At 44.2% G+C, this 26,200-nt stretch overlaps 1 protein-coding gene across 1 annotated transcript in view; it reads left to right on the forward strand.

The window, feature by feature from the left end:
- Nucleotides 1–26,200, forward strand: part of LOC116848061 (RNA binding protein fox-1 homolog 2-like) — a gene marked incomplete at its 5' end in the record, with an annotated part of 462,314 nt that overhangs the window by 345,997 nt on the left and 90,117 nt on the right. Inside the window, 2 exons of the mRNA XM_032823807.1 lie at nt 1,216–1,308; nt 22,899–22,953. Coding sequence (XP_032679698.1) covers nt 1,216–1,308; nt 22,899–22,953 — 148 coding nt within the window. The remainder of the gene's footprint in view (nt 1–1,215; nt 1,309–22,898; nt 22,954–26,200) is intronic.

Consider the following 26,200-nt stretch of genomic DNA (forward strand, 5'->3'; position numbering starts at 1 on the left):
CACACACACACACACACACACACACACACACACACACACTCGATAGAGACGCAATCGATCCCCGTTTCGCGATACTCGTCGTCTCGAGAACCCGCCGTGGAACTACAGATAATAACGCGACTGTTATGTCGAGAGTTTAATTCACCGTGAAGGCGGTTCTCCGTCCGTCTGTCTTGCCCGTTCGAAGTAACACATAAAAGAAGTTCCGGATGCAAAGGAAATAGTCGCGTGCGACGCGAACTGGAGAGGTCGTACTCATGCACTGGGAAAGAGATCTCAAAGATATAAAACAAACATTTATTCGTCGAGCACTAATTGACATATTGACTCGAAATTCTCTTGTTCAGATAGAACAGACAGTCGCGTGAAAAGCGAACGATTTTAAGAAAATGCGCGTATTTTTCATTTGAAAACAATGGCTGTGCGCTCAGCAGAGGAAGCTGCTACACAACTGTTGTAAAATTTGTGAGTCTGATTGGCATCAGACTCCTACATTCAGCCGGGATCGGCAACACGCGACGATCGGATTTACGAATTTTTGCAACAGTTGCTAAGCAGCTTTCTCTGCTGGAACGCGGCCGATGTTTTCTCAATGTAAAAATAACACAAGTGCGTACTGTTTTTATTTATTATGCTATTTTTACGCGAGCAGTACAAGTGAATACGTCGTTGGCACTCGCCGAATGAATGTCTCTTACTTTTCAGACACTTCCTTTCTAACACAGCGTGAGAGAATCGTTCTTCCTCGCGAAAACGACGGGCGGTTCTGCCCTTTCGCTCGCGTCAATCTCTCGCGACAGACGAGAGCTCCTCGTGTCCCTTCTGACATCTTTACACACATGTGGTACATATCATACGACGCGATAGAATCGACAAGAACGCGCTCTCTCGGTTCTGACGACGCGAACTGGACGAACGAAAATCGCCGTGGACGCGCGACGCGAGGAACGTCGCGCCGCCCTACGGCGTCTCCCTCTCGGAACATACATCGCCCCTTCTCCCGCTCCCCTCCCCATAATTGACCCTTTATATATAGAATGTACATAAACATTTATATGTATACATATTTATATATTGTATTACGTAGAAATGCGCGTTTATATTTATTAATTATGCTCTCGAAATGTCGGCCCAGCCAGTCGGCTTTTTGCGGAGCGCTGGCAGTCTGTAAATTGAGTTTAATGCATGTTGTTTTTGTCTGTCCTTTGCATGCAGGGATTCGGTTTTGTAACATTCGCAAATAGTGCTGATGCGGACCGGGCACGTGAGCGGCTACACGGCACCGTGGTTGAGGGACGGAAAATTGAGGTGTGCATGAATTTTCTTATACTTATATACTTATACATACATACATATATATATATGTATGTATATACAATGTGTGTATATACAAATATATATATACATATATATATATATATATATATATATATATACATACATACATATATACATATATATACATACATCTCGTCTCATTATAATTAATTCATTTCGGATATAAACATGTGTTTACTTTCTAGGAGAGCCGCGCGGTGCAGCGAGAGAGCGCACGTACACACACACTTTCTCTCTCACTCGCTTGCTGCACCGCGCGAAGCGACCGCCGCGATCCGCGGGACTCATCCGATCACGGATGGGTCCGTCTCTGGCAGATTGAGCGGATCGCGGCTGGCGATAGTTGTGTAAGTCGGGTCGAGACGCGTGTGTCCGGCGCGTCCATCGGTACCGTTGAAAAATGAAGATATCGCGATGAACGATACGCTCGCGGGCAGCCGGCGCCGTTGTTAGCCGGGGATAATTAATGATGTGTTTCACGCGCGGTTATTAATTACTGCGGATGTATCGTCCGTGCTTTTTCACCGGTAGCCGACGTCGCGGCGGAGATGGACGCGCAGGACGCCGCGCAGGCCGTAGATCTAAGAGACTAGACTTAATTGCGATCGGATCGTCGGATCGACTGGCGATGAATCGCGATTCGAGCTGTCGACAGCGCGACTCGACGGAGCTGTTTACCTGCGCGCGAGAGAGAAGCGATGATGAGAGACGACTCGACGGTGTCGCGGTAATTAACGAAATGCGCGGGACAATTCCGCGAGCTCGAGATCGAATGAGTAGAGAAAGAGAGGGAGGGGGGAAGAGAGAACAGGCGACGGGGAAAAGGGGCGGGAGAGGGCCTCAGGGACTCGAGAGAACGAGATTTCTCTCGTGGCCTGGATCAATCTGACTGATGGCCACTCGTGGATCCACGAGTGCCGCGAGCCGATTGACGAGTCTCGATTCGCTCGAGGGCCTCAAGTGATCCACAAATTCCGCTTCCTGATTGGCCGGCCATTTCGCGCCGGTGAAAATCAGTGCGGCGGCGTTGTAAACGGAAAGATGGGAAGAGATCGAGAAAGAGTGAGTGTAAGAGAGAGAGAGAGAGAAAGAGAGAAGAAGAGAAAGTCGCCCGTGTCTCGATTAACGAGCGATCCGCGAGTCACTTTGCTCACGCACGCACTCGTTGCTTTTCTTTCCTTTTTTTTTTCCTGTCTGTCTATCTGAATTTGCTTTTTCGCATATCTCTCTGTCTCTCCCCATCTCTTTCTCTCACGGTACGACCTTAATCCGCTAGTCGAGTGCGTGTTCTCGTGTAGGGGAGACGATAGTAATAGGAATTAAGTTCACTTGATGAACGTAATCTCGAGCTCTCGGCTGTTATCTTGCGCGTCGTCGTCATCGTTATCATCGTCGTCGTCATTGTCGTCGTCAATAAGTAACTGTGTCTCGGTCGACATTTGCACACGAGGTTGACGAGCTCCGTCGAATCGATCGAGGATAAACGAGGCAATTGAACATGGCAACCGTAGTGTCCGAGTGTCCGAGTATATTCGCGCAATTGCTTATTCGTCCGATCGTTGGCGGGAAAATCCCTCCGGCAAGAACGCGAATAAAAATTACGTGGAATTACGTCGTATAGGACGGAGAACCGCAAGAAGTGCTCCGTAATTTTGCGCCGTGATTAATTTTCCACGATTAATATTCGCGCGATGTGCAGACAGCCATTCATTCGCATTTCCTCACCCAAAAAAAATACAATCTCATTCGAAATACTCTTATGTTACGAATCTCCTCTTCAGAGGAGATTCTTTTAAAACTAAAAGAAAAATACTCTAACATTCGAGAGAAGAACTCTAGTTCCAAGGTGCTACTTCTTAAAATAGTAAACTATTAATCGGAAATCTGCTAGATATTATCCTAACTTTCTTCTTTTGAATCAAGAGAAATGTTTACTCGAAGCACAATGCCCCCTTATTTTTAAAGGAATTTTTATCAAGGAACTAGACTGTAGAGAAAAGACGAAATTCCCCTGACTTTAAGAATATTGTGCTCAGAATATTTTTCTTAGAAGAATTTTTTTGAGACCATGTAAAACTGAAATATATTGAAAAACAAAGCCTTGCATTGTCGTCGTCAATAACTAACTGTGTCTCGGTCGACATTTGCACATAATTAAGTGCATTTGATTGAGTGTTTCAGTGCAGTATTTGGTAATTAATATTGAATATGGTAACGCTTACCGACCAATCATTACTCTGGTATTAATTGCAAGATAATAAAACATACTCTTCATTTAGTTAAAATAACTGAACGATTTGGTAAATGGTACCAGATAATTTATCAGTAATCGCTAAACGGTTCGTCTATTTCCAAAGTATTTGGTCACACATTTCTGATATTAATCATATTATGTATAACGTGGTAAATACCACTGAACGGTTTATTTAACAAACTGCTGAATGATACATGGGTCGGTAATGATTACCAAGCCTTGGAACAGATACCAAGTCTTGATAAGTTGCTTACTTATTAATACTCGCCAATTTCTTTGATTGCATTCACACGCGTTCGCACAAACCATTTCACCGAAGCAACTATTCAGCCACGATTGATCATCACAAAACCTCTCCTCAATGAGAGGGTTTCGCGCAGAATGAGATTGTATTTGCCTGGGTGTACGCGCGAATACTCGTTAGCGCAAGACCCGCGACTGACAGTCAGTTATAGATGTCCGTTCGCCGTTGCATCGCGATGTAATTTCGCGACGCGGAACCGTCGCGAATCTCGACGGTCTTGTCGCGATGCAGCGGCCCGCTCTGTCGGCTTTGATCATCGTGTTTCCGCAGCTTCCCACGGCTGACCGCGCGACGACCGCAGCATCTGCTGCGTCGACGCTGATACGCCGAACAACAACGGTTTAGCCTAATTGAACAACTCGATTAGTTATCTTCTCACGGTGGGCTGGAGCTGCCGGGTCGATCCCTCGAAATCCCCGTCGCGTGGGTCCGACGTTAACGAGACTCGAAAATCGCCTCGCATCCCGCGTACTCGCAATTACGATGATTGCAGTCGGACGACGTCTCGCGGATTTTTGGCGTAGCGTCCGCGCGACGAGCAGAGGAAAAGAGAGAAAAAGAGAGGTCGTTTTTCCGCGCGAGGACGACGACGGCGAAAGAGATTGCTTCCGAGGGTAGATATAGCATCTTCTTCCGTCGTCATTATATCGCTCTTCGGCCGTAATAGGATTATATTCTTGAATCACGGCCAGTGATTACTCCTTCGGATTTTTTCCGGTTCGATAATGACCGCCGTTTGATCGGGCGGGCCTTCTTCACTGCGACTTTAATGGCTCAATTAAAGCCTGAAAGCCCAGTCGGCTTTTTATTTCGACTCGTCGATTAACCGCGTCACACTCAAAAGTTCTACGGCTCGCGCGAGGAAAGTCGCGAACGCTCGGACGAATTTGCCTTTTAATCACGGCTGGACCAATGTCGCGGAGCGATGAAACGTCGCGAAGGTTCGTTGCCGATCCTTCTTGCCTCGAGTATCCTCACGGTATAGCTTAACGCGCGAAAATAGAGAGACAAGGAGGAAAAGACATGCGCATCGGTGTCGGTCGCCAACGCGGACTTGCCAAAACATCACGTCGCGAACACGCGCGGGTATATATTAACGTCTGACCTCGAGACCTCTGAGGTCGAACCAAGCGCAACCGGCAGGTGACTGGCGTTGGCGATGGCTCCGGATGCGAAGCGTGCGCGCGAAGTTGAAGGGGTGGACGCGTTCGAAAGCAACAATCGTCGAACGTCGACGGGCACACGAGATGCAGGAGTCCGCCAGGCCGGACGAGATCCTCGTCCATCGCTGGCCGGGCTGTGGGGCAGCCGAGTGACCGAAACGAAAGCAAAAGCCCCAGACGAAACAATCGCGGTCGTATCTCACGCAGATGTCCTCTTGTCCCCATTATAGAGAGCCTCTGCGCGTGAGAGAGGAAAAGAGCATAAAGCGATAGAGAAAGAGAGACTAGTAGAGGGGAGGAAAGGCTGAGAGAGCGAGCGAGAGACTCGTTGCGGAGAGAAAATGGTTGATCGCAAAGTCTGAGAGAGCGAGCGAGCGAAAGAGATAAGATCGACCGGTCGGTCGGTCGATCGGGGAAAAGAGCGAGAGAGAGTAACGGGCGAACGCTGACGGACGTGGGGGAGGACACTGAGGAGGCCACTGAATAATAAGGACCTCGCGAAGTGTCCGGAAAGGTAAGGCAACAACCACCACTGCAAGCCGCCATTGTCGCTATCGTGGCGGAAATCCGTCGCACGCGGCGACGATGCGAGACACCCGGGGTGTGCCTCTCGTGTGCACATCACGAGAAATCGCTAAACTCGCACACCACTGCCCGCTCTCTCACGCGACGCCGACATGAGAACCGTGCCATGATCGATCTTCCACCGGCAGATCAGCTTTCCTTCGTCCTGATACTTCTTTTTTATTTTTCTTTTTATATACATACGTATATAAGTTGTCTGATGACAAGTGAGAAAACGTGTTCACATGTAGATTAGGTCAAACTGAACATAAAATCCTACGTCTACGATATTGCAAATAATCATGTAGAATCTTAAGTTATTAATTAGAGGGATCGGTGCAGTGCAATTATATATAATGATTTCCGTTGTGCGCATTAAATCAAGCTTATCAATTTTCACTTATCGTCGCAGACAACCTATATGTATTTTCCCCCTTTTTTTTTCTTCTCTCCCTATTTCTGTTTTCATTTTATAAGCCGTTCCATACTCCTTCGCACTCGTGAAAAGACACCTTTCGTTCTTCGAACGGCGGAGAAGTCGCGAAAGTGCGGCCGCGAATTGCTCGCTTCAAGAGAGAAATATTTCGCGAGACGCGTTAACTTTCCTCTCTCCTTTCGAGCAAGTTACGTCGCATGAAAATTTCTTGACGAATGATTTTTCTAACTTAAACAGGAAGTTTGTACGAGACGAAATTGCAAACACGACCGCCGCCGCGCAAGCACTCCGTCGTCCGAGTTTTCCTTTTTTTCTACTTTTCTTTCCAAACGACAACGTTTATTCGATAACGCGATATTCCCACTGCGAGTCTCTTTTGTTTCGTTCACCTGCTTTGACCGGCACACGTGTGGCGCTTAACTTTCTCCTAAGACGAGATCCCGCTCCGGGGAACCTGCGGGACGTGTAGCCATCGATCATGGGGAGTAAAGTTTAGAACAATAATTGCGCAAGTTGTTGACACACATGTGTCGTCAGCAGACACGCGCGCGAAGGGGGGGAAAAAGGCGCGAACGCTCAAGTACTTCGGCGAATGGCGATCGAGACGGCCGCGAAAAACACAGCGCGATGATAATGCTTCTTCCTAAGCGGCGATTTGCATTTCACCTGCGACTGCGCGATGAGATTCTCGCATGAAGCAAACACGTGAGAAGGAGAAGAAGAGAGACCTTTGCACTCCGTTCCCAATTCACGCGCGAAAGTAATCCCGGAGCGATTACATATCCGTACGTCGTCACTCTCTTAGAGACGACGTTTGACCCGTTTTGCGCGGAGTCTTTTGTCGAATTTTCCAAGAGAGACTGCTGTAGCGAGCGGTTGAAAAAGAGGCGCGGACGCGGTGAAACGCCAGGCATAACGAGAATCGCGAAGGGAGGAAAGAAAAAAGGGAAGAAAAAGAGAAGGAACGAGCTCTAACGAGAATTCTTTTACGCGTAATTTTCTCACGAACGTGGCGTAGCACTTTAATTGCAGAAGGGATTAGGGGGAAGAAGGAGAAAGAGAAATATACAGAGAGAAAGAGGGAGAGAGAGATCTTAAATTAGAGAGATCCGCCGCCGTCGCCGTCGCTTTTTTTCGGCTTTCCACGTTAATCCAGCCGGCGGCGGTTCCGAAAAGAGTGGCATAAAAATTCGCGGAGCCGCCCCGCGATGGTCCCTCTTCCAAAACTCGCGGAAAGGGCCCCGAGTGCTACGTATTTATTGCGGCAATTACGGGGGTGAAATTTGAGGAGACGCGCAATTAGCTGTTACGAGTTCTGCTCTCCGCCACCCTTGCGCGGACCAGAAGACGCTTTATTAGTTAATCTTGCCTGCGGGAGAGCCATCTAATCTCCGGTCGCGATTTTCAACGTTGCGTCCTTCTCTCCTCCCTCTCGGCACGTTAATTTGGCTCTCGACGACTTCGGAAATCAAATCGACGACTTTGCCGAAGAGATTTTCGAAAAATTTACCGATTACAATTAGCGAGAGGCGACACACGTTTCACTCCCCTTAGTGAAAGATAGTGGTGGCGTGATTTTCCCGAGTCACTTTTTTACGAACTTGAAGGAGAGGGGAAGGGCTATACACGTATTCACATTTCACGCGCAATTTAACGCGCGAAGGCCGCCCTTCGGTGGGAGACGAGACGAGACACCCGTTCGCTCGCTCGCTCGCTCGTGAAATTTCAGAGCCGCTCATCGCCGTATTTGTTCGTCTCGCCGGTGTATTCCGCGCTGTAAAATCGGGGAAATTGATGGACCAAGCAATACGAAGGTGAAAATACAAAGAGAGCGAAAGTACGATTTGCGGCGAGAACGAAAACTCGCGCAGGGTTTCGAATATCGCGGGGGGATTATTTCGCCGAGCGGCACGATTGGGGGACTTCTCTTTTATATATTTCATCGAATACTTCACTTGGCGCGTCAGTCTTAACCCCGGAGAACCCTAAACGTGGGAAAATTTTGCCCGCGCATCTTCTTTCGTTCATAACTCCCGAAAGAATTGTGGAAATTTGATGCTTTTTATTTAATCAGAGTAGAAGTTGTCGAGAAATATGGCGATTAATATTTCTTAACTCTAACTTTAATAATATTCATGTTAATACTTTTGCGATTCAATGAAGTAGTTATAAAGTGTATAATAAGTAATTTCAAAGTTTACAGGTAATTCCTGAGAAAAATTTAAAATTACTAGTTACACAATCCAATATAACAGAAAAAACAGAACACATATTTTCACTTAAAGAGTTGATCGATTTTACCTTATTTTATTTAGGGTTCCGGGGTTAATCTTCAGCGAATCTCAGTCTTCGGGAATTCGTGTCTCAGCTCTGTTAGTTTCGTCGTTACCTGATTCTCATAGAATCGTGCAAGGAGAGACGAAATTTCTCGCGTCGAAGTCGTCTATCCGTGACGCAAGCTGTGCATCAGGGTTGCGAATCGCAACCCCTCCGTTCATTCCTCCATCTCCCCCTCCTAGTGCAGCACGTTTCCGACGAAGAAGGCGAAGAAAGGGCGAATTCCGGTCGGGAACGAGGAGACCAAGAGGCGCGGGACTTCTCGATAATCGAAGAGAATGTCGAGTGACAAGACGCGCGCGGAAGACTCGCGGAAACTGTCACGGCTCGGACGGCAGCTCAGAACATCGTCGTCGCGCGGAGCTTTTCAAGGAACGCGAGACGCTCGCAACGAGATATCGCGTTCAATGGCCCATTATCTTAACGAACACCCTTTGTGATCGTCGGCCCGCATTGTCCCGAACCCTGACGAACCCTTACATGTTCCCGACCGCCGCGTGTTCGCGTTCATTCTTCCTCGTATTCTTCCTGTTCTTCTTCGGGGCTCAGCTTCCTTTTCGCAAGTGAGCTCTTAATTTTTCGCGGGGCTGAACAATTATATGAAAAATATGACAATCTGTGACACGCAGCTCGCGATTGATCGAGGGTTGAGGGTAAGAGAAGTGTCTCGAACATACAGTGTACTGTTCTTTGTGTAAAATTGTAAATGCTTACATTGTGAGAAAAAAAATAGCTGACTTAACTAAAATTATAGTTATCTTTGGCTCCAATCATATTTTTTGTAGAAAAATGGTATAGTAGCAACATGCATATAAGGTTATTATCACTAACATTATAGTAGAATTTAATTAAAAAAATAATTTTCTTTCTAATAATAAAATGATTTTCCTCATGATTTACAATAATTATTTCTCCGTGTGATTACAGAGTTAAAAATGCCAAACAACTTTTTCTCAATGTATACAAAGTGAGAGTACAAAGTATATAGAAGTGAGAGTCAAAGTATATAGAACAAAAAATTTCTTAATAAAATTTTTTATTGTTTATAAAACATAAGATACTCCGCCACTTATACTTGCACTCTGTGTGTAAGCATTTGCAATTCTCCTCAACTAAATAGAAAGGACGAATTACGAAGCTGCATTATGTTAATGTTCAACATCCCCTTAGGCTCGCTGGAATTTCCACTCGCTCTTTTTATCGCGATCGTTGGGGGGAAACATGTGACATTAATTTATCCGCGATCTTTTGAATGGCTGCGGATAGCCATAGCGCGAGTCGAGATAAAAATGACAACTCTACCGGTTCCGCGCTCGAGATATACCTCGCCTCTTGCATCCTTTCCCTATCGAACGCTCTTATCTGCGATAAGAGGGCGCGGAATAGATTTGTCGATGGCGTGAAAAAAGCGTCGCGTGTAGCCGTGGAAAATCCACAGAGCGTCGTTCGTCCGATCGAACGAGTGTGATAAGTGCTTACGGACTCCGGGCGGATCTAAGGAACAGCCTCGAATGCATAATCCAGCCGCGATTCACTCGGGCAGCGCCGCGCCGCGCAGCACCCCATGACAAATGACAGAGGCTGTACGGTAGCCTGATATTAACGTCGAGCCACTGAACCGCCGCCGAACGAAGAATGCAGATTAACGAGCAAGAAGCGGTAAAGAAAACGACGACTCGCGTCACGACAAGAAATCCCGCCGAAAGAAAAGCTCTCACTCTTAGCCGACGAGGCGAGGCGAAGCGAGGCTCTGACATTCCGGGTCGAAGATACGAAACGGGGATAATGACGACGTTGCTAATGTCGCGAGGCGATCTAAGGCAGATGGGGCGGAAAAAGGGCCACAGGCGGGAGTAATAAATATAAGGGCTGCGGGAGCTGTGCGCGCGACTTGTACTGAGAAAAAATACTTGGAAACTTATTCGCGAGATTTTATTTCCGTGCGATCAAGTTAATTTCCATGAAATAAGTTCTATTTTCGTGAATAAATTTTATATCTCTTAAACAATCTTTTCGCGATATACACTGAAGAATATGTTTGGAGATTTATTTGTGGAATATAGAGTTTATTTCTGTGAAATAAATTTCAATTAATTTAATATTTATTTAATATAATATTGTTTAAAATTATTTGTTCAAATATTTCGAACCAGATTATCACGGCGCGAGAGGAAAGTGAATTTTAAAATACTTCGACACGTTTCACGGTCAAAAGAGAACTTCGAACACGATGGGCCAAAGAGCTTATATAAAGTGTCTATATTTAGGTATCCGAGCGCTTATTTTTAGGTAGAATTCGTTGAACTAAATAAAAAATTTGGAAGATACCGCAGTAATTATTGAAATATTAATGAAAGGGAAATTGATCGATCTGTACACGCGATATACGGTTTGACGAGCTCTGTAAGGCAATCTGAAGAGACATATAAAATATTTATACATATAATTGTCATCTGGAACTCTTGTCACATATCAAATATTCGATTTTTATTCAAAATTAAGTATCCAAGTTGAAATATGGTATATGTGTCATTTATGTCTGGAACTTATCTGAAAGACTGCCATCTAACTTTTTCTCTCCAACCTCAATTCTGATATCCGATAATCTGATAATGTGAAATCTAAATTTAAATCTATCTCACAATACTATCTGAGACAATTTCAGATAGTAATTGTTAATACAGATTTTAAACTTTTGTTTGCCAATTCTCTAGCTACGGCAAATTGAAATCTGTGTCAATGACTCTAATGAGATTTGAATTTCGAATTGAATTTTTCAGCAGAATCACGATTAGAAGCATAATATGTCACGTATACACCATGTAATTCAACTAAAAAATTTACATCCAACTTTAAATAGCGATCTGCGTGAGACAAGTTACTGTCTAATGAACAATTTTTTTGAAAATTTTTCCGTATGGGTAATATCTCAATAATTTTCGTGATGATCCGCAAAATGGTAAAGCATTTTTCTATTTAGTGTAATGAGTTCTTGCCATCCTCACATGCCTGGACACTTAAAACCAGACACCCCGTATACACATCAGTGCCGCGGGAGGTCGAAAGTTATGGTTGCTGCACGCGCGACATGAATGCGTCTTAACGAGCTTGGCCTTGGGCAAACGACTATGGTCGTGAGAGGTCGACCAGGTCGGAAAAAGCTCTTCCTGAAGATGCAAAGGAGCCAGCCCACATTCTGGGTCAGCGGCGACGGCGGCGACGACGTTGAGAACGACGGCGACGACGCCTTCGCAGTAACGTGCAAACATAGCCCCGGCGGGGCGGATCGCGAATCGTCGATTAAATCGCGCATGAAAAATTCATGCAAGTTTCGCGAACGGCGGAGAATCGAGCATTTCCATGGCCGCGATTTCACAACTCGTCGCGAAATGCAGCCGCGAACGGAGATTCGGCGAGGCGATTCACGGGAGCGCAACGCAGCGAAAATTCTTGCGAAAATTGCGCGCCGCGCGTTCAAGCATGCGAATTTTCCATCGCGGCGGCTCTTCCAGAGGGCGTACTCGCAATTTCGCGTTAATTCGGCGAAGGCCGATCGATCGAGAAACAGAACGGAGCGAGGGGGGAGAGAGAATTTATCGCTCATCGCACGTCAGGGCTCCTCTCGTCGAGGAGACATCCGGATCGCATATTTCGGCGGGCTTTTCAACAATCTCCCAAGAATCTCGAGGAGAACCAGGAACAGAAAAAGTTGAGAAGAATATCTTCCTCGCGCACTGAAGGAGCGGAAAACCAAAGCGGTTCTCTTCGCCGTCTCGTTTATCCACAACCGCCGCCAACACGAGCTCGTCCCGCAGAGTGCTCCGCATAATTAAGAGAAGAAGCTCTCACGAGCGAACCCGACGGACGAGTACACCCAGAGACGGTGAGACTATGCAGCGTTGCAACAAAAGCAGCTCGAGGGAAGGCGATCACGAGGAAGGGAAACTTCTTCGGCCGATACGGCGCGAATTGCCCGGCGAAACGCGGCTTAACAAGGCGATGATGATGACAACGAAAAAGAAGCAGACCAAGCATCAGTTGACACACGAGTGTCCCCATGCTCGTCGGGGTCTCCTCGCTGTTGCTCCTTCATTAAGGGGTCGCGCGGTTGGGTTGGGTGTTGGGTTCGTAAGCAAGCGAGATGACCAATAAAGGCAAGAGGTGACCGAAGTTACCTCCTACATTTCGCCGCACGATCGTAACACGACCTAGTAGAAGCGGTGGCCCGGTCATAGGTTACGTACATCGCTTCCGGCATTAACGACAGGTACCGCACCGCCGCACCTCGACGGTCAGCTGCAGCCGGCAGCGGTGGTCGAGTTTTCGGCCTTAGCAAGTCAAATTTATGCAGATGCTCGCTCGCCCATCGAACGCGAGCGAGGCTAGGTCGCCGCCGCGAAATTTCCAAAGTGCCATTTCGCTTATTCGGAAAGCCGGCGCGCGTTCTCTCTCCAAGGCGGCGGAGGCGGTCCGCAGACGAACGTGGCGCGCGCGACTGGCCTGGGAACGGGGGATAAGTGCTCGGAAAATGCGGATTTCCCTCGGAGAGAGGGAGTCGCCGCCGCCGAGGAATCGCACTCGATTGTTGGATCCTTCGAATACCGATCGCCCTTGCAGCCCGAGTCCTGATTAATGCGGCCATTCGGCCGGCTCCTCCGCCGCCAATCGCACCGTACGCTACTATTATGCGCAACGAAACGCGCCATGTTGTTGAGAATCCAGAAAGGGAAAGAGGGAATTGACAACATTCGAGGAGGTATTTTATTATCGAGTTAGTGCTAAAGGTTCATCGTGTTTTTAGCGAATAAAGTTGAGAATGGAATCGTCCAATTTCAAAGGGAGAAAATCATTTTTACCTTTAAAATAGTAAGTAGAATAATAAAATGGCGGATATAATTATGTAAATGAGCATATAGATCTGTTTCATGATTCGTCGAGTGCGTTTAAGATAGTTTGCTTTGTGCTCTTATCTCCTCTCCTTAAATCATATTAAAATATTGGAAATATTGAAAATATCTTTCTATAACTTGATAAATAAATTCTTTATAATTTATTAACTCATTGCGCGCGTATCATGGTATAATTGTCGAAAACGATTTGTTTTGTTTTTATATATCATAGAAGAGTATATCAAGAACAAAATGACATTTCCCATTTAACTCCCAAACTTCTTACGAAAATTTTATAAAAAAGTGATAAATCTTTAGCACCAACTTATTATCTCGTATACTGAGAAAACAATTATCTTAAAATCAACAAATATTTCCTTGGTGGGTGCCATTAACATATTTACTTAAATCTACATTCTCTTTGCTTAAATCAAATATTGTTTACTTGATTTAAATAAACAATATTTGATTTAAGTAAAGAGAATGTAGATTTAAGTAAATATGTTAATGGCACCCACCAAGGAAATATTTGTTGATTTTAAGATAATTTTTCTCTCAGTGTATTAACTGTAACCTAATTCTCATGATTGCGCAAAGTTACGTATCGGAGAATAACGCCGCGAGACATTTTATTGCCGATTTGACACGTTTGATGTAAAATCCTAGGTGCGACTGTCAATGTCTCTCTCGTTTCTATCTCGTTCTATTTAAAATCCAAGATCTATCGGTTTTTTTCTAGAGTAAAAGTATATGCTACAATTATCTCTCATATTAAACGTTAAGACAATGTGCGGAGTAAGACGATAAGAAAGGTTCCAGCTTCATTACGCTGCATTACGCAATTCGCCACGGTTGCTATCACCGTGGAAGTGCTTCAATGAGAACTTGTTACCACCAGAATGAGAGCTGGAATTGTTTATCGCGAAATCGGTCTCGCGGCTGCTTACCATCGCGATCTTCGGTTTCGCACTTCCATATCGCCTGTGGGGATCGCGTGCGAGCGCGTTTTGGACCGAATGTATGACAACATCGATCAGAGGCGCTTCGGCGAGGAGAGAGCAGCTTGTAATATTGATTCACGTGATAATTTTAGGCGTCGCGCTTCCCACACGCTTCTCTACAGACAACTCCGTAACAAGGTCGTCCGAGCGGTTTTTTCGTCACGAAAAACCACCGCGGTTTGCATACTATTCAGTGACCTGCATCCATAATTTTCTTTTTTTGCCAACGAATTAATAGGGCTACGTATAATAATAAAGGATCATGGTGGTCTCTCTCCTCAAGAGTCCTTCTTACACGGAGAAAATTGTGATTATAGTTGCTACAAACATTCTCTTTGATTAGAAGAAAAATGCATGTGAATATATTCAAGTTAAAAGCATTATTTTATCAAAGAATTTATTATTGTTAAAGCATTTATGGCTATTTAAATATGATAATGTAAATATTTTATTTATATTAGATATAGCTTTTGGTTAACAACAAAATTCTTTTTTTAATGTGGAAACTGCAAATACTCCGAGAAACCAATGAATCGTTTTCTCAGGGCATTCAGTGCCCCATTTCTTGGTTCATTTGTGGATGTAGGTGTGTTTCGCAATGTATATCTCGTGCACTGAAAAAAGGATTTGGTTATTTGGATTTTGGAAACCCAAATTTAGTTAAAACAGGATCAACGAAATGTTTAGTAATTGTAATCCAAAAATTAATTGCTTTGCTTAGTGACTAATATATTACTGAGAAAGTAAGACAAAATAGCAGCAATTAAATTTTTATGTAATTACCAAACGTTTGATTGATCCTATTTTAATCAAATTTAAATTTTATCAACCAAAGTTTTTCTTCAGTGTGTGAGTTCTTATTGGCTTCTCTAATTTAGGTTTGACCTAGATCTGTATTTGAGGACTTGATAATTCGTTCGGTAACATTAATATTTCGTTACGCGCGCGTGGCAACCATATTTAGCCGACTGATATCCACTCCTGGTATTTTCTCCGCGCATGCCGTGAATCCGTGAAGGGCGAGGAAACATGCGCGATATCAAGAGAGAGAAAGAGAGAGAGAGACGTTTGCATTCGTCGCGGCCGCGATTTCGCACATTCGCGAGCCTGTCACACACGCCCGATCGCAATCACGCATGAATACTAACAGTCCCGCGAAGACACAACGACGTTCGCGACGAGCCGAATCGGACTCTTGGAAGCCGAACACCTGTCGACTGTCGGTGTTCGCGCCGCCACGAATATATCGCGGGCGCAATTCTCGATATATACACATACGCGCATTCGTTCGCATTCTGCGCGTACGTTATCGCAATCGCGCATAATTTCGGATCCAGCTGATAGCATGTCTCCGCTGAACGCGCGTCTCCCGTTTTATTTGCATGCGAACGAGTGACCGAGCGACAGCACGCGATCGCCGCTGAAATCGCGCGTCGCTCGAGTTGGCGGCCGTCATTAATATCCGCGCGAGTATAATTTGCAAAACAATCGGCGGATCGCGAACCGGCCACCCACCTCCCTTTCCCCACGACTCTCCGCGATGCTTTTCGTTCGTGCGAGCGTTTAACACGACACACTGATTGGCTAAACGCGACGCGCACGACAAACAAAAATGCCGGGCCCGCCGCGATTGTTTGTTAGAGAGCAAGGTGGTGGCTCACGCACGGACACGCTTGTTTATTATCGGCCGGGATCGATCCGCGCGCGATTCAGAACGCGCACACTGCACGTTTGTTTGTTCGTTAAAGTGCAGCAACCGCGTGCACGCGCGCTTTTCAGCTATTCGGGCAGCCTGTCACGTAACAACGAATTCCCTCTCTCTCTCTCTCTCTCTCTTTCTCTTTTTGTATCTCGTAAAGCTCGAGCAAATTTTCGAGCAAGAAAATGTGGTAAGAGATTATTCGCGGATTGGCGATATTTTCCAGTCTTAAGGGAGCGCCGAACTTGAAAAATATCGACAACGTAAAGACAACCGTCACTGACACGATCATGCTATTCTTTTCGTGTTTCTTGCACATATTGATCTTATATAAATGTGCGCCGCTTCGTTTTACCATGTGCTAGCGGAAAACGCACACATAGAAATCATCTTTTCGCAAGCTTCTCCATGCACTTTTGAATTTTTTACGCTCTCAGCTAAAAAGGCACAGAAATGTTCCTTGAAATTTTCGTTAGCGGAGTAAACACACGTGCAAACTGCAAAGCTTTTGTATCCAGCAAATATGTACTGACAGCTTCTGACAGGCTAATTTACAATCGTCAACTTTGAAATTTTTTATCATTCTAGTCGTATATTGAGCAACACTGCAATTCATTCTCGCATTTTCGTGCATGTGTGGGAGCACTTGTAATTGCGCGCAGCCAATGCTTCGCAGAAAAGAGTGTCAGTATTCTGTCGATAAAGATGTCAGCAACACCTTAAGACCGAAAATCTATCGCGACAAATGCGTGATTCACAACGCTATCGCAGAGATCTCGTCCGCGAACTTCTTTCCGAGTATTTATTTATTTCTTAATTTTTTCAATTAAACACGAGAAACATCACTTGCTACACTAAAGAAACAACGTGAAGTATAAAAAAAGAAAGGAAAAAATCGAATTACAAAGATAAATACAAAAAGACAATCATAATAACAATCTCAAAAGTACATGGTAACAACATCTCTTTGTTGACTTTTATCTGAGTATCGAATATCATAAACTCACCTCCGTTTTCCTTCTTTCGGATTAATCGTTTTGAAATTTGAGGCTTTACTTTTCCCTAGAGCCTCGAACCAGCCGCGTCCCGATTTGTCACACTTTCGTCAAAAAACGCTAATCTAAGAAGGTTTTGCTAAGATGTCAAATATGGAAGGATTGATCTTGTCGAGTTCAGTGAAATCATTTAAACGGCTTACGAGTTTTACACCGATTCTACCAGCCGGACTTTGCGAGAGCTGCCGTGCGAACAAACAACGAGGATTTGATCGCAACCAGAGAGATATTCCTGCATCCCCTCACATTGACGATTCAGCGGCATGATCAGTTTACACTCGCCAGGAACGCATGACCGGGTCTTCGTTTCATCCCCGAGTACTCGGCTCGTGACGCGAGAGATGTGCGTACACACTGCGCGGCCGACGACAAGATCGTAAAATGCAAATTACCGTGCGACGCGATGCGCCCGGCGTGATTGGCTCGCGTAATTCGCGATCCTCGTGAGAGCCGGCACACCGGGATGCTTGCTCAAGATCCACTTGAGCCGCCGCGAATTCGAGAGCCGCCGTGTCAATTTTTGATTCATCACCGTGGAAGACGCGCAGCGTTCCCATAAAATTCCCCGACACGCATTGACTTATGCCTGGCGAGTCACTTGCGATACTCATTGCACAATCAACGAAATTTATACGAGTTAATTTACATACTTATGAAATATTGTATCAACGCATCTTCGAGGAACTCATTTTCTTCTCAAGTTTAGGAAGTCCTATCGCGTCTTTTTTATGTTATGAGGCGTCGCATTCGGGAAAATTTCAACGCTCTTCGACGAACGAAACGACGCACTGCTAAAAGTCGAGACAAGAAGCCCAGGAAGAAAATCTCTCGATCGTCGGCGAACATTTCCGCTGAATCGATTTCGCGGCGATCTCGTGGCTCCTTACGAAACGTAGAAGCGACACGGCGACGGAGGCACGAGATCGCGACCCTTTTGTCAGATTTTTACGAACCCGAACCTTCTCGATTCTTCGTTCGTCGCGAAGTGGAAGAGAGGGTGGGAAACCGAGGAGGCGGATTAGAAGCGTGTTTGTCTCTACGTGGGTGGAAAGGTAGACGCGGGTAGGTGGAACAAAACAAAACAAAAAAGTAGAGAAGAAGAGCGCAAAAAAAAGCAAAGGAAGAAGGCGGCTCGTGGTAAGCGGAGCGTTCTCGATATAAAGAACGAAACAAGTCGCAATCCAGCCGGAAACTCCGTTTCCTTTTTCGCCAGACGCGCAGGTACTTGAGCGAAATCGAAATAATCGGAAATCGACGGGAAGGCTTCGCCATTGTTTTCACCGAAAGCGGGCGGGCGGGCGACAAAGGGTGGCAAAGGGGACCAGGGAATGGGAGAAAAGGGGGAGCCCGACGGAGAGCGCGCGATCGATTTCCTCTTCTTTTTCTTTTCCACCTCTTCCTCTCGTTTTTCGTTCTCCCGCTTCTTTCTGCCGCTTCGTTGTATTTCCCCTTTTTTCCCCGGCGCTTTGTCGTTTTTCATTAAACTGTCCCGCGGTAACTGATATCCGGTAAGATATCCGCGCGATAAAACAAATTAGCTGCCCTTCGACACGTCGCGTTGACTTTTATTTAACGTCGTCGCGCTCCCCCGTCCACGACTGACGCGTATGCGAGCGTACACACGCGCGCGCATGCACACACGCATGTGTGTGCGGCGAGTGTGGGTATGTGAAGCTAGCCTCTGCGGGTCGACGAGATTAAACGCGGGGAATCGTTCGCACGCTAATTTAAGCCGCGCATTGTGCGCGGCCTGTCGTATTAGTTACGGCGCGAGTCGTTTTATTGTCGATATTCAACCCGCAAATAGATCGCGCGAATTCGCGGCGCTCGTCACACAAGTGACGTCACGAGCGCGCGTTGAACAGCGCGAATTACGTTAATCGGTTAACGAACAGGGTAAGAGTAGTTATCGCGCGGCGTTCAAATTCGCCGACTCGCAAAGGCCGACTCTCATGGTTCTCCAACTTCCGAGACAAGGGCAATCACAGAACGGCGAGTTCGCTTTTCGTGCGACTCGCAATAATAACACACTGAGAAAAGAGACCTGAAAATTTAGTTACGGGATGTAGAGTTGATTTCTGTGAAGTAAAGTTGATTTCTGTAAAATAAACTTTATATCCCGCGCGGATAAATTTTCAAGTATTTCTTTTTCTCAGTGCAAAAGCCTCATTTTTGCGTTAGACGAAACTAACGAGCGCTTCTCCGAGCAATTCGAAGGCGATTTCATCAAAAATTTGGTCCATCCAATCGAACATTTTTTCCGTGTTTTATCTTGGAAAACTGCACTGAGAGGAAAAGAAATGGTTAATTTTCATTAGAATTGTAACAATTTATTCTTCTATACTACCAAGAATATAATAAAATTGAGAAAAATTTACTTAAGAGGAAAAAAAACTCTAACATTCTCTCCGCGTGTCTTCTTGTGATTCTAACAAAGAAAATAATAATAGCAATATGCAAGCAAGATTACTATCACTGATGCCACGATAACAATAAAAAGAAAAAAAAGATTTTCCTAACTGAAATTCTTGCAGTTATATTATTCAACAATTTTTTTTCTGCGTATTGATATCTCAATATTCACGGTGAAGAAGATACTCGAAATTGCTGAGAGAAACTCTCGATAAAATTACGGTTACGAGTCGAGTGATCTACTTGTCACTACCAGTCGTGTCTTTATTCACTTGGAGACTTGCTCAAAGTTTAAGCGTCCATGTCAAACAATGTTTACCTGATCTCCGAGGTTGAAAACTACAAGGAGCAAAAATCTCTCTCTCTCGCTCTTTCTCCCTCTCTCTTTCGCCTGAGACAGAGATTTTTACATGTAGTTGTATGCGTTTCTCGCTAATGTTAAAGTTCCTTGAATTCAGACGCGTTTCGGAGCGAAGTGCATCGATACCTCGTTTAATCGACGAATGGCAACAGCGAAGAGAACCCCACGGAAATAACAGGCTCGACACGGCTGTTCCCGCCTCTCTGAATTATTAACGTTTTACATACTGTTGCGACGTGCCGCGAGCAAATTCAAACGCGAGACGACGATAGAAGTGTGTCTGAATTCAAGAGAGAGCTCGCTGCGGTTGCACGTTAAGGAACTTCTCGCCCGCGCGTGTGAAGAGCGCGGATTTAACTTCAGAACCCTGAACATAGGTTTACCCAGACCAACTTTGTGATAACGAAAAAAGATTTCCGTCGTCGAAACGGAAATTTCCTTAAAATGGGATCAACCGAATATGTTTGATACCGACCAATTTTTAATTGTCGCTGCATATGTTCTGCTTTCCCGATAATACATGCGACATTGACACAAGCAAAAACATGGTAATGCCAACCAAGTCGTGTGCGTCAAATATTTCCATTCCAAACGCAAAATAATTTCTTCAATGTACCGTTCTTAAAAACGTGTGTTTTGTTTTTCCAGTATAATGCTTCTCAACTTTATTGAATAGCGAAAACACACACACACATTAACAGATTAATATTTCTCGATGTTTTCCACACCGATTATAAATGGAAAAAGAATCGAATGCGTGTTCCACTTTCTCGATAATACATATGACATTGACGCAAGCAAAAACGTGTGGTAGTGCCAACTAAATCGCACGTATCAGCTATTTCAGTTCCAAATGCAGAAATTATTTTTTAGTATACCGTTCTTAAAAACGTGTGTCTTATTTATTCATTATAACTCAATTGCATTGAATGGCAAAAACATTAACAGACTCATATTCCTCAATGTTCTCCACACCGATTAAAAACGAAAAAAGAAAGGATTGAATTTCGATTATTTTTTTAGAAGTACTTAAGATAAACATGTACTAGGTAAAATTTTCCCATGTTTAGGGTTTTGATATTTAGGGAGTTGTCCGACGTAATATGACGCGCGCGCAGAAACAACGGCGCCTCACGAAGCGTAGGGAACACGCGCGCTTAATTATCGGTGCGCAGAGAATTTATATTCACGAAGAAACACGAACTGTACGAAAACAAAGAGGAGGAGGGTCGGCCCTCGAGGGCGATCGGTAGGAAATAACGTGCAACCGCATACGACTTTTTGGTCCTTTATTAGATACCGCTGATAATTCGTTACGTACGATGCAGAAGTATCCGTCATTATCGCGCTTCGAGTCGATTTTCCGATAAACAAAATCAAGCCCGTGAGATACCGCGAATTCCGCGCCGAATATCGTGTGTGTGCGCGTGTACACGCACACACTCGCTTCTGCATCGAACGACGCATATTTGATTACAGGAATCCGCGCGCCCGGCCGTACCCCGTAAAATTGTCAAAGTTCACCCCCGCCGCCCTCCGTTTCACCTCTCCGCGCGATTTTATCCGACGCCGGAAATTTCGTCGCCGCTATGTGACGCTCTGATCGCGACCGCGATTTATTTCCATTGTTACTTTTTGTCCCGGCCGGGGACAAATAATTATTGTCACGACCAACTCGCACGTTTCCGAAAGTTTTAATTGAAACCGCCGACCGCATATAATTATTTGCAATTGAGACCGTAGGCGGCGGTTGTTTTCGTTTTGAATCAGGCGAAATTACGTTCGCCAATTCGACGGTCCGACTCGCGAACGGACTCTGGCGTTTCCTTTGAACAAAGTGAAAGTACCAGTACCTGAAGATGTCTTAATCTCGGACGTTCTTGTTGTCTCGCTCTTTATAAATGCGAGATGTTCAAACTTTTAACCTAGAATATATGTGCACACAGAGGGAGAACAGTTTCTTTTCGGACTTAGTTTGATTTGGACTCGTTGAACTCAAACGATATAGTTTCATATCAAATATTATTTGCTTCATCAGAGATCAAACCATGTTGTTTAATGGAAAAAGAAATGCTATTATTTGAAGAAAATAAAATTTTGTTTTCAGCTAGATAATATATTACTCGATTAAAAGAGCGAACACAATGAAATAATAAAGAAGACAGCGCATCAGTATCGTGGAGGAAAGAAGTGTTAAGTATCTCTTAAGATTGTTTCAACAGAATTGTTGAACATTTTACGGAAATGAGGAGTAAAGGAATAAAGAATTTGGGTCAAACAATTGAATTTTTTAAAAGAGCAAATTGTCAAGTTTCTTAAGATTATTTCAGAAGAATCATCGGACTTTTTTTTATGAAATGAGAAAATTAAATGAAACAATGAAATTACCTGAGAAGGCAAATAATCGTATTTGTCAAAATCAAAATTGATTTTTCAATTGATTTTTTGTGTTCCAATATATATATATATATATAAATAAATTTCTTTGAATTTAGTAAAATTGATCAAATCCAGAGAAACTATTTTCTCTCTCTGTATATTTATATATGCATATATATTTTATATATTGAAAATTTAAATATTCGTTTTACTTAAAGATCGAAACAACAAGAACGTTCAGAATTAGGTACATGTTCAAGCATTGGTACCTTTACCTCATTTCTTTACGCCAGCGCGGCGGGGATGACGGTTCCTTCAAAATCGACTTTGCACTGAAAAAAAGACTTGGTTGTCGAAACCAAAATTTGATTAAAACAGGATCAACGAAATGTTTGATAATTGCAATACAAAAATTTAACTATTTTGCTTTGCTTAGTGACTAAGTAGATATATTACTGAGAAAGTAAGGCAAAATAGCGGCAATTGAATTTTTTGGTTATGCAATTACCAAATATTTCGTTGATCCTATTTTAAGCAAATTTTGATTTTGTTAACCGAATCCTCTTTTCAGTGCATCAAAGGGCCCTTTGACACGGCCACGCGCGGATTCTGCGATTGGATAGGCAATGTCGGCGGGGGAGAGGGAGGCTCCCGCCGATCGACCGGAAGTTTCGGTTGTGCTAATGTGTGCTTCTCAACTCGACAGGTGAACAACGCAACAGCGAGGGTACAGACGAAAAAGCCGCCGACGGTGCCGAACGGTAAGTCGAGACTCTTATTCCTTTTTTCTCTCTCATTCATTTACTTCATTCCACGTAACTTTCTCCGCTCGGAGGAGGAAAACCTCGTCCCGCCGGTCCCGCTTTAATACTTAAGCGGCCGCTCGACTCGCCTCGAGACGAGGTTCCATTAGAGCTTAAATATCGTACACGTTACGGGTGTTCCGTGAGAGCATGCGCACGTCGGATCACCGGTTTGTTTCATGGAGGAACCGCACTGAGAAAAATCCCCCTGTTATCGGAACGTTTGCTGTTTGATGATCATTACACGGAGAGAATATATTATAGTTTTCTTTCTAGTTATAGTATAAATTCTTTTCAATGTTATACTATGTCTTTAATGGTCCAGGAATAGACTGCCAGCGAAATTTTGCTCCAAAGAACAAAGAGATTTCGCTAGAAACATAGCAAGTATTTTAATAACGCACTTTAGTTCCTAAAATATAAGTATCACTTATGAAATATAGTATCCTATAATATTCTATAGTATAGTAGTAATTCTTACTGCTAAAATTCTCTCCGTGTAGAGAAACAAATCGAACAGTGTTACCGTTGCAAAATCATTCCTCATAATTTTGACACACATTGCCTGAGATACGAATTGCATTTGTTCTTGTATGTTTAGTTACATTTCCATTACATACAAGTGTTAAAGCAGCAAGTGGAAAGTTTGTCATTTGCTGCCCAATAGACAAACCATTTGTCGTGACTACTGGTATTTTGTTAAATTGACAAAACTTTTTCTCTCATAGTATGGTAGCAAACGTGATTTTATTTCATCTCTACTTCTCCCGCGACTTTTACTTTGAAATGAAAATTACGGTCATAACTCTTCCATTCCCTCGACTAGTAAGCTTTCCGATCACGAGAACTTCTTCGTGCAACCGCGAGTCCGACAACGGACGCGCTTTTATATTGCGACTGTTACTTCTCAAAATTAAAAAATTGCGATCATAACTCTCTTTCTCGTCCCGAGATAACGCAACGTTCGCGACCCGCTTCTTCCCCGCGTTTAATCACCCTCACACCAATCGAAACAACCGGAACGAGCGGGATAAGCAAAATAACGGCCGCATTTGGAACATAAGATCACATTCGCAGTTGGACAGCGTGTGTTGCACGGTTTGAATTATGCTCGCGGGGCTATTCGATGCGTGAAATTGAGGTTTCGCGAGACGCAGCGGAAATTCGCGATAGAAAAATACAGCCGACTGTCGATCGCGCAGCAATCCCGGCCGCATGAAACAATAAAAAAAACAGCCCCGGGTGTGGAGACTGGTAAATTTGCCGGCAATTTTACTAGTCAATTTGTAAAGACTGCATTCCTTATGAACGGTTCATTGGACACTCACATTTGTCACGTAGAACGACGAAATAGAAATACAAGAAAGAAAATACAAAGAGGATTAATCAAAATTTGCTTCATACGATACATCATGTAAAGCGTAATGCGAAGATCTGTGTGTAATTTCCAACCAGTCTGTTGCTGCGTGAATTTAACAAAAATGTTACATTATTATGTAAAATTAGTATGATGAAAATTTAACGATCAATTCAATAGTATATTCGCTTCATAAATGTAATTTAAAAAATTATCAAGTTGCCATCATCGATTTTTTTACATAGTCGTGAAAGTCAGTCTAGGACTCGTGCATCATTTCTATCGAATGCGATCTGTGCACGTAGTACGAATGATATGAGCGAGTATTTCGCGCGGGAAATCTACATTTTCCGCGTCCTGAGAGTTGGTCAACGTAAAAGGACGTTGGGAGAGCCTGTCCTCCTTTCATTGCGAGAGACAAGACGAAAGGGACGTTTGTGCAAAGAACGACATTCTAAATTCTGCGATTTCCTTTTTCTCTCTCTCTCTCTTTTTTTTTTGCTTCCTCTTTGTCAGTGTCTGCTACCGCGTAGCACGAAATTTTCTCCCCCAGTTCTCTCTTTCTTTCCCGTTATGAACAAAAATATTCCACGCGGTCGCACAAGAACGTGCCGCGTCTCCCTTTGCCTTGGGACGCTTGGTTCAGACGCGCGAGAGTTCTTAAAATTTAAATTCGCGAGATATCGTCGTCTGTGTTGCGCGGGAAATTTTCCGAGAGCGCGCGGAACGTATGAGACGCATTATTCCTTTACGATCGACTGGCCGGTAGGTTAGTGGAAAATACGATTTCGTCGTTTTTCGAGTCAGTCGCGAAGATTAGTCGCTCGTGAACAATTTTGCCCGTACATCGCGGTCGCGCGCGCGTCCCCATTTCGCGCTGCCATTAATGGATCGGGCGCGGATATTTTCGCTCCTGCGGCCCCCGATCGGACGAATTTCGCCCGCGAGCACGTCCATTACGTGCACAATACGCAACGCCACGGCGTTTTAAACTAAATCTAACCTCGGCCTGCGCGTGGCCCGATTTAAATTGTGGCTTAATCCGGATTACCCGACGCCGGACCAGCTGCGAGGAGAGAACACACTGCAAATACGCGGCATTACATAACGCGGCCGCTCAAATAGGCTCCTCCTCACTGATTACACCGCGAAGTCCATCGGCCTGGCAGATGTCTCCGGGTTTTACGGTTAATACTCCGGAGCCTCTCGAAGCCACGGAGGAGGAGTATCGGTGCGACCGTACGTTGAGAAAAGGACGAGTTCGCCATTTGCGACTACACACAGAGAGAAACGCGCAGTGCATTCTAGTGGAAATGTTACTTGCTCCGAGTTTCATAGGTTTACCGCGCGAAAGCCTCGAATTTATTCAAAATACATTCTGAATCCTAAGTTTAGCATTTCAACCAACTGCCTCCTCCATAGAGTTTCATAATATTCTGGAAAAGAGGATAAATTCTTCTTTCGAGTATATGATAATGAGCTCCTCTCAAATTTGCAATGGATATATCTCAAGGCTATTATCGAGAAAATATTCATTGTTGAAGATAACCAATACTTAAAAGAAGTAAACCGAGTTTTTTAGCAGTAAAATATTTCTTTCCTGCATGTACATGGAGAGAATAGTTTTCTTTTTTTTCATATAAATTCTTTTCAATTTTACTATATATTACTATATTTTACTATATGTTTCTAGTAACGTAGGAATAGATTACCTGCAAGACTATGTTTTTAGGGGATACGGTAAATTTTGTTGAAAACATAGCAAATTTTTTAAGCATAGTTTCTATATCATATATATATATATATATATATATATATATATATATATATATATATATATATATATAT

This window comes from Odontomachus brunneus, unplaced genomic scaffold (genome assembly GCF_010583005.1).
Source record: "Odontomachus brunneus isolate Ranch 3 - 2012 unplaced genomic scaffold, Obru_v1 Obru_scaffold_088, whole genome shotgun sequence".
Classification (NCBI taxonomy): domain Eukaryota; kingdom Metazoa; phylum Arthropoda; class Insecta; order Hymenoptera; family Formicidae; genus Odontomachus; species Odontomachus brunneus.